A 9950-nucleotide genomic window follows, 5' to 3' on the forward strand; every position below is an offset into this window, starting at 1 on the left:
AGGTGTGGAGTTTAAAGACGTGGTTAGGAGCAAAACATATTCGGTCACTTTCCCTCATCAGGCAAAACAAGCTGCAGTATACTGGACTAATCCCTGAAAGGAGAGTCAGAACATATTTCTTTAGAACATGAAAATCTTTTTTTTTTTGTATTATAACACAGTTTTTAGCTTAGCTGCAATATCAACGCAATGCCGAAGACTAAAAACATGTCGAGTTAGACTCAAGCGGCTCTCAAACCACTGGAAAGTCTTTACATCCCTGTCATATTTTAGCTAAGTTTTGAAAATTGATTTTAAAACATCTCAATGGACTTGAATCCAAACCACTGAGTGACTATAAGTACATTGCAGGGCCACAGCAGAACCAGAGCAGGCTTTAGATGTCGACTGTAAGGTTCCTTTTCTGTAGAACCTTTTTTTTTTTTTTTACCCAAATCTTCAGGTTTTTTTGTGTCACATTTGTGATTTGGTCCAGTCAGACCCTTTTGTCTCAGCTCTACCGAAACGCCACTGAACGCTGTGAGAAATCCGCAGAGAAACACCTACTGCCCCACATCTGTAACATCTGCATCTCTCCAGTAAGAGTAGAAAAACCTTTTGTGCAGTGAGAATTTCCATTTCCAGAATATTTTAACAAGCTCAGCATTGGCTGCTGAGTTTTCCATCATCTGCCTGTCAGTTTTCTGTTAGTTGCATATTTTCTTAGCTTTGCATTAAAGGAAGACAGTTATACTAAGGCCATCCTTTTAATTGTGAGCTGAATTCATCTCATCCAGTGATTACATCATGAGAGGTAGCATCAGTTTCTTACTAATCATACTAACTGGGACGGGCAGACAGAGCATGTCATTGTACAACAGGAAGCACTCAAGTATGAGGCAAGAGTCCTAAAAAGGAAGTACGCCTAACCACAACAGGGGAAGTCAAAGTTCGAACCAAGCCTAGTCCCACCTTCTTTAAAATATGCCTACATTTAAAAAAAACAAACAGGGTTGGGCGCGCTGGTGGCGCAGCGGGTAGTGCGAGCCATGTACCGAGGCCTTAGTCCTCGACGCGGTGTCTCTCCCCCTCTTCCACCCCCTTCCTGTCAGCCTACTGTGTTAAAAAGCGAGCCACTAGAGCCGCAAAAAATCCCCCCCCCCCCTTCAAAAAAAGGGTTGTTTACAATAAAGGAAGGAAACTGATGAAGTTGAGTTTGCAAAATCTTTTACAAATATCTCAAGATTTTGGTGTACATTTGTATTCCCCTTCAGTCTGACACACCTAAATCTACTCCAGAGCAAATACTTTGCTCCAGAAGTCCAATAAACAAACTACACAGCTTAAAGCGGGGTCGGTTTCTGTCCCTGAGCGCCGTTCAGCCAGGCATTTGAAAGTGGGGCGAGTACGGCACACCAGCAGAACAACCAGATCCAAGGCCAAGATGCTCACACTGACTTTGGAGTAGCTGCAGACAGCCACAGCTCAGGTGGGGGACATAGGTTGTTCCATCCTTACTGGAGAGATGCAGCTGTTACAGCTGTGGGGTGGTAGGTGGTTCTTTGGGGAAATCTCACAGTGTTCACAAGCTGAGCTTCCCCCCACCTGTGGACAAACAGGTCTGATTGCACCAGACCACAAAGACTAATTGTGAACTTTAAATGCGGCAATTACTTGAAAGGAGACAAAAGCCCTTGTTGAAAGAAAGCCATCGGTGATCTTGATTTCAGTTTATCACAAGCCATTAGGGTTCACAGCAACCATGTGAAAGAACTTTGTAAGGTTTTCAAATAAAACAATCCACTGGAACGATATGGCTGATGTATGTTTCAGTGTCTCGTCGCAGAAGTTTGTCTTCTTTGGTTTACTGAATGAAAACAGAAAGTGTTAAAAAGAAAACAATAATAATTCACTAGTTGCGTCTGAATAACCCGAACACGGTCAGAAAAGCCGTGCTCTCCTCTCCTCTCTCACATCCTTCCAGCTCTCCAGAAACCAAACATGGTCTCAACTTCTTAAAGCTACAAGCGTAAACAAAAATAATGCAAACCTTAATTAAATCATACATACAAAATACACTAACGTACTTAAAAGCAATCAGATAATGAATATATGAATCCCTAATTGGTAACTGAACCAGGCTCAGTGTGAACCCACTAAAGCATGTAGAGATGACAGTGGACTTTAACCCTCCGCACTATCCTCAACAACACTGTGTCTAGTGTGGATCGCTTCACATTCTCTCAGGACCTGAGGTGGTCCTCACACATTGGCGCCATCCGTAAGAATGTGAGCGTTAGAATCCGAAGTCCCCTCAAACTTGCCGAAATAAAGTTAATTCTCAAACTGCAGCGCTTGAAGGCCAGTGTCCTGCATCCCTTGTCCTACAAACCTGACAGAAGTGGCTAAATTTGTTCCTTATGCATAGCAAGTTCTACAGGAATCAGCTGTTGTGACGTAGAAACTAGGGCTGGACGAAATAGAAAAGAAAGCATATCGATAAAATAGAAATCATATTGATCGATATTGATAATTAATTATCAACAAATTCAAAACATGTATTTTAAGTGCAGCCCTGGCCATTTTATGCTGTTGCTTAATGTCTTATTTTTACGCAACACACAAACAATTAATTCAACCAACTTTTTTATCAAAACTGCAAGTATTGAAAAAATGAAAAAGAAAGCGTGCTCTCTGAACTCTTTGAAGGGGGCGGCGCATTCCTGGGTCTGCGTTTGTGATTGGTTGGTAGGATGTAATGATGTAATATTAATATAAACTGTTCTATTGAACTTTTTATTGACCCTTTTTTTTCCTATCAGTGATATAAATCTATCGATCAATATATATATATTGTTATTGAATTATCGTCCAGCCCTGGTAGAAACACGCCTAAAACTCATCTCAATTTCTAAACAATAATCCAAAAGGCAATATAGTAAAAGATTTGGAAAATGAGACAAACATTCAGACCAAGTTTGAGCTATTTTCATCAAGAAACGTGGGCAAAGATTTCAGTACCAAGATATGCAAAGCTATGAGAATGTTGAAAGGATTTGAAAACTTTCGCAAGGTACTGTACATGCATGCAAAGTCAAATCCAGCGCATGATGTTTTCAAATGTTCTGTAATTTGAAATAATTATCTTTTATTATATATATTTGACCATGTGGCATACTTTAAGCAACCATCAGGTAGTTTAGGAATGATTTTAAGGACTGCAAACACTGTAAAGGTATCATTCGAAGGGCCAAAAAATGTTATGCCCCTGTCGCTTATGAGAGTGAATTTGTCTGAGAGGTTTGTCTGTAAATATCAATCCCTGTGCCAAGCCACTTAAATCGAGGCCACGCGTGTGACACAAATGTGGTTCAAGCAGGAAAAGGGGTGAAAGGACTGCAAGACGGGAGGAAAGACAAACAGGATGAAAAACAGTCTGAGCCAGAGAGAAATTCATCAAACCAAGATGAGCAAGGGGCGGAAAAAAGAGTGAAGGACAGACAGGAGGCAGAGTATGAACGTTATCAGTTCATAGGAAATGGTGCAACAGCTTGCGGCAGAGCGAAATAAGGGAGAGGAAGAGTAAAAAAAAATATATAAACTTCCTTATGCAAGTAATCTACAAAAACAAGATGAGAAAGCAGACTGGGTTCTATTGTCTATAAGAGATTAATGAACAAACCTGCAAAAAAGACACGTTTCATTTTCTTTCTTGCAAATGGACATGCACATTTCTTTTAGTTTGCTACTTGAAGAGAAAATCCCTCTACGTAAAAATTGCAAAGATGAAATTGTCTAAATGCCAATAGCACAATCTGGATTTCCCAGTAAAACACAATGCAATTAATTAGAAGTAAATGTGTTTTTTAAAGTACTTCTGCTTGCCACCGTCCACAGAATAGAACAGAACAAAAACACTTTTCGCAAAAAGGCGGACGCTGACCTGTTTTGCATCTCTCTTTTGCATCGGATGCTAGGCTTTCTGATCACACTCCCAATATTGGAACTAAGTCAGCCACGTACACACCCACACCCAGGATGCACACAGGGGGCACAAAGACCAAGAAAAGACAGCAATAGGTCCAGTGCTTTGCAAAACTACTCAAAGCTGCTAAATGTTTTTGTATTTTGTTGTGTTAAAACTACAAACTTGAATGCATTTTTATAAATATTTTAGTGTTGCACCGATACCGATACCAGTATCGGCCGGGGCCCCGATACCGCACTAAAATGGTGGTATCGGTATCGGCGAGTACCAACGAATAGGGCACCGATACCATTTTGGTGTTTGTATGTCACTTGAACACAGCCTTCTCTTTCCCGACACTCACTAGTTCTACTGGATTCACTTTGAATTAGTCTTTTTCCTGCTTTAATAAGGTAGCAGCTTGACAAAGCCATGATAGCAATTATTTTACATCCAAGTAGTATGCTGTTCTTCATATATACACACACATCAATTTCAAACAGATGGTATCTGTATGGAATCGGTATCGGCCGATACTGCACAGCCAGGTATCGGGTATCGGTATCGGGGCCAAAAAATGGCATCGGCGCAACACTAAAATATTTAATATATATGTGACCTCTCGACACAAATAAGCTAGTTGTGAAGTGGAAAGAAAATAGTGCACAAGTTTTTAAAATTTCATAAAAGTGTGGCCCATATGTCCTCAACACGACCAGCTGCCTGCAGGAGTCACCCGTTTAGAAAATCTAGTCGGCCTGTGTGTAACTTCGTCTTTGTGTAAAAATATGGCCGTCTGTGAAGTCGCACCGCAACGGGCCAAGATAAATGTGTGCGCAGAACGGCGTGGGAAACTGCATTAAATCTCCATCTCTGTGTAATGATGCGTTAAACCTCCAATGCTTTACAGGTGGTGGTATTGTGTTTTTTTCCCATCTCCGCCGTAGTTAGTGGTGCATGGTCGCTTTTAGGAGATGGGATGAAATTGTGCCTCACGTACCTCCTTCATAACAGGGTCGCTGTTTCCAAAGATGTCTATGCGGAAGTAAGAGTGGTGGCTTTTGAGAAAAAGGTAATCTCCTTATCTAATGGGTGACATGAGCACCAGGCGTCACAAAACCAAATTATATATATATAGATACTGCTTTATTTTACTAACTGACTGCAGATCACAAAGTGCGGCTGATGTGCTGAGCCTGTTTAGGGTGAGGGTAAAATCTCTCACCACAAGAGTTGTGTCACTCTGAGATGAAAGTGCCGAAAAGCGGCTGAGAAAAGTTTGAGTGCTCCACTTCTGCACCCTAAACAACAGCGATACACCAGTCTGTGTCGTTTATGTTAATAACTACATTTCTCCTGTCTTTTGCACGCAAACTGTTTCTGTCCAGCTAACTGTTTTTTTTTTTTTGTTTGTTTTGGAACTATATTTAGTTGAATGAAAATGAGGAAATTCAGTGCATTCGTTGCAGATTTGGATGTGTTCAGGACGGTAAATCACCATAAAACGACTTGTTTTCTCAATTGCTTTGGTTTGTTTGTTTGAACTGTGTGAGTTACGTCTGGGCGTGTCTTCCGCTCCGGTGGAAGGCCTCTTCTTGGTATTGTCTTTGTAAAAAAGATGAACAGACAATGATTGGTAACTTTTAACCCTTTTCAATAGATGATTGTTTTAACTGCAATAGCATAAAACAAACTGTGTTAAGCAACTAAACTATAAGAGTGCAGTGTGGTCTTGTAAATAATTATTTATGCCAGCTTCGATCTTCCAGCAGAGGTGTGCAGACAAAAACGTTCCCCATATGTTTGAGTACAACTTCTTTGTTTTGGGACAGCTCACTAACAGAAAATCGATTGAAGGGAGTGTTTCAGCAATATGCCGCTTTATATCTTGATTTTGGAATAATGATTTGGATGAAATATATATATATATATATATATATATATATATATATATATATATATATATATATATATATATATATATATATATATATATATATTTCATCCAGATAATTAATTATTTAATACAATTATCCAAATAATTATATATAGTGGTATTTTCTATTTTCATTTGTAGCAGCAGTTTTTTCCCCCCCTAGTAATGGTTTCTTCCAATTTAGGCCCATTTGTATTTAAGCAGTCTATCGTCCATTGTTCAGTTGTTGTTTTTTTGTTTGTTTGTTTGTTTGTTTGTTTGTTTTTTTGGTTTGGTGTAGCATGTTGAGCCTTAAATTGGAAGAAGAAGCATTCACTGGCGTCATTTTGGGATTTTATTTACTGCTGCCGTTTGGGTCCCACTCCCATGGCCTCTCGACCGGTTTGACAAGCGTGGAAAATGTTTTTAAATGTTTCCAAGTCCATGTACATTATATGTGACTAATCGTGTTGAATTCATATCATTAGCTAAACAGCCGTGTGTGATGGAGAAAGAGAGAGAAAGGGGGTTTGCGCATGTATATGTATGGAATTTACAGAAAATAAAAACGGCCGACCGGAGAAACGCACACATCAGAATCGCAACGAGCTGCACCTTAACTTTAAACGTATTAAAAGCTAATAAACCTCACCTATCATCTAATCGGTCTTCAGTGTTTAATCATACCTGGCGTCGTATTCAGTAAAGCCATGGAGTAACCGCCTGATCCCAGGAGAGCTTAAAGCCTGTCAACGGTGACCACTGTGCCTGTGAGCTGCTTCCTCACAGGAAAAAGGCGGTCAGGGATCTCCTCACTACTGCCGCTACTGACTTGGCCTTTCTGTCTGCAACGTCTTAATTTTGTTGGGCTTTCGTCCAGCGGTTGTCTCGCTGCTTCGCTCACCGAGTATGCATCCAGTGGAATGTGATTTTCCTTACACTGTCGTTTGGGATGTTCACTGCGGTCACTGTGTCCTGGTCTGTGCGCTCAGGAATGCCGGCGAAAACAAGGTCGTCCCGTTTGCTCCTCGCTTGGATGTGGCTTTGTGTTCATTTGCAATGAAAGCAACTTTGTGCTTGGCCAGGTCTACTTTTAATCTAATCAGCCAGGACGCGAGGTAACGCCGGGTTTGAGCAGGACAAAAGAGCTCCAGTTGACTTTTTACAGATGTGTGTTAAATCGATAAATCTCACAGGGGCAACCGCTATCACAGTCAGGGCCCGACACTGACTCCCACTGATTTGCATGTAAATCCTCCCCTCTTTTCAGTTGTAAATGTTTATGTGGGAAAAAATACTCTTCATTAACTGTTTCACAGTGCAGTTAAAAGAAAGCCTTGCAATCCATTTGCCTTTTTTTTTTCCCTCACAAAAACACAAAATCTTTCAAAGTGTGAGCAACAGCTTCACCTGTTTTGGACTTAGGCTGCTTTTTCCATACAATTTTAGTAGATAAATCTTACCCGAGTATTTTCAGAAGGTAATTTTTTTCTGTTTCCTGAGGTTCAGAAAACTGACCTATAAATGTATCTAAACTAAATGGATGCACACGTGTCGAATCAACACAGAATAGACACATTAACCTGCATAAATTGTATATTTGACATCCATATTAAATAAAATGTGAGGTTTTTTTTTCATCATACTAGCAGTTTACCATATTTTTCTTTTTTAAAATCACATAGTATTTTGATAAGAGAGTTCTTTCTCATTCGTTGTCTCTGTAGTTGGCATATCTATCGACATTTCCAAGTGACGCCTTCGTCATGTTTACAGATCTGTTTCACTTCACAGAAACCCCAACAGGAGCGATTTACTGGTAGATCTGACGACATACTAGGCATAGTAGTAGTGACTGTGTACTATGTACTATGTACACAGTCACGCTCCTCTTTAGCTATTGGCCCGTTGTGCTTAAAGGAGGCCTGTGGCCAACATTTCAAAATGTGCAAATACAGATCATGTTTATTGGCTGACTGATACACTGGACTGCTTCTGAACTGGACGACGAAGGCTCAAATGTTTGTGCTTGAGAGATAGAAGAAAAAAAAAACATCAGTCGTGGAGAGCTTCAGGCCATAACACAGATTTTATTTATAAAAAGCGCAAAGGTATTGTCCGATTAATGTTCAACTTTACACCAGATATTTGGGAAATTACTTTTTATGGATTTATCCTGTTGGCGTGTGAAATTTAAATCCTAAATATAGAGCTGCGTTTATGTACTGGGACAGGATAATTATTAATATATTAACAAGGGGTGGAAACAAATATATTTTACTTCAACCAACTCCTTTTAAACATGTATAAAAATACTCTGCTTTCTGCTTTCTTTCTGTAATCGGAATTAATAATAATACCCTCATATCTTCAAATAAAACTCATTCATTCCAATTGTGCACTGTGTCAAATACGCTGTTAGTATTAGGTTATTGTCTTAGACTAAAACCGCGTTTTTTTTTCAGAGAAAACTACATCCATGGAAGACAACTTATCTTAAAATTTTGTGAAGAGAATTGGACCTTGGCTTTGTATCTGATTCTGAAGATATGCCAACCTTGAGTAAAATCACCTGGGTATTTACACAAAACTTGAAAAATAAGTACAATATCACCTAATAGTATTTTTTATTGCAAACATCAGTAGGTTGGGGTGGGGCAGCTTTAAAATGCTAAATATACCAGGGGAAAAACTCCTTTTGCTCCAGCCCTTTCTCTAGCATCTCACCGAACTGAATTTAAACCATAACTGCAGTACAACAACATTTTTTTAGATATTTCCCATCCATTGTTTATACTCGCTTATCCTTGCTGGGTTGCTGTGAGGGAGGGTCTGGTGCATATTATTTGTTGTATAATATCTACCATCATCAACTCCATAATAAACAAACAAACAAACAAAAAACTGTGTTAAACATAGAGGTATTTTCTGCCGTGCCACATTTAGACAGGGAGTGGCTTTTCAGCAAAGCACACAACCCCACGAAAAGCAGAACCAAACAATATAACAGGAACAATAAGATGTAGTGTTAAAAATGAGAACATATAGTAAACACTTCAGTACAGTATGAAGCAATAAACCAGTAAACAGACAAGGCAACTAATTGCCGATGAACCCACGAAGAAAAAGAAAAGAAATCTATATTTCCCTTTGTTATAGGGTGAAGCGGGTGGGTATTTCTTCAAGTACAGATTTGCAAAAAGCCCTAAATCAGCTAAAGAGCAAATAACCAAAAATGAGAGTTGGATTGGTCAAATCTGAGAACTGAAAGCCTAATGTAACTCACCGCAAGCTTTGGCAGCAGCGACGCACAGTTCCTCTGCCACGTACTCTCCAGGTGGAAATGTGAGGGTGTCTTCTGAACAGCTGCCCGCTCCTTGAACGTTTACCTGGTGGTAAACGCGGACGGTTAACGTGACTGCCTTTACTTCCTGCTTGGGGTCGTGGTCGGCGGGTAAATCGGGTTCTGGGTGGTGGTTGGCATCGGGCGTTGTTGGGTTGGAAGAAAGGGGGTCCATGTCTGTCAGCAGAATAAAGGCCATGTGCTCTTTATGAAAAACTGCAACAAAAGGAGAAATAAGACAGAAATAAACAGGAGCGAACACAGCAGTTTAAATAAAAAACAAACACTTGCTTTTTAAGATGTATCTCTTCATTCAGTCGACTCAGCTTTTGGGTCACTGGATGTCTGCAGAGAACTGCAGACAAAGAGCTCGGTTTTGGCAATACAGCTAAAATGTCATATAAAAATCACAATGTCAGTTTTATCACGATTTCCCAACTGTGAAACATGAGTCCCAATTAAAAAAAATATTCAGCAGAACATATTTGAAAGGATTGAAAGCAAGTTTGCCAAATTGTGACAGGCACAACAGACGTTTACTAAGCTTGTATTTAAAGTAGCGCTGTGTGACTTTTAGCCACTAGGGGCGCAAGACCTGTAATTTCCAGGTTTAGCGCCCCTGCGTTTTGGAATCTGATAGCAGACCACTTTGGACCAGCAGCTTGAGAAGTCATAGAGATATTAGTGTTGTCACGATACCAACATTTTGGTATCGGTACCAGTACCAACTTGTATTTCGATACTAT

At 39.9% G+C, this 9950-nt stretch overlaps 1 protein-coding gene across 1 annotated transcript in view; it reads right to left on the reverse strand.

Annotated features, from left to right (window-relative positions):
* Positions 1 to 9403, reverse strand: part of jak2a (Janus kinase 2a) — a 30455-nt gene extending 21052 nt beyond the window's left edge. Inside the window, exon 1 of the mRNA XM_021320770.2 lies at positions 9148 to 9403. Within this exon, the coding sequence (XP_021176445.2) occupies positions 9148 to 9403 (256 nt within the window). The remainder of the gene's footprint in view (positions 1 to 9147) is intronic.
* Positions 9404 to 9950: the final 547 nt, after the last annotated feature.

The sequence above is a fragment of the Fundulus heteroclitus genome, unplaced genomic scaffold, assembly GCF_011125445.2.
Source record: "Fundulus heteroclitus isolate FHET01 unplaced genomic scaffold, MU-UCD_Fhet_4.1 scaffold_70, whole genome shotgun sequence".
NCBI classification, from domain to species: Eukaryota; Metazoa; Chordata; class Actinopteri; order Cyprinodontiformes; family Fundulidae; genus Fundulus; species Fundulus heteroclitus.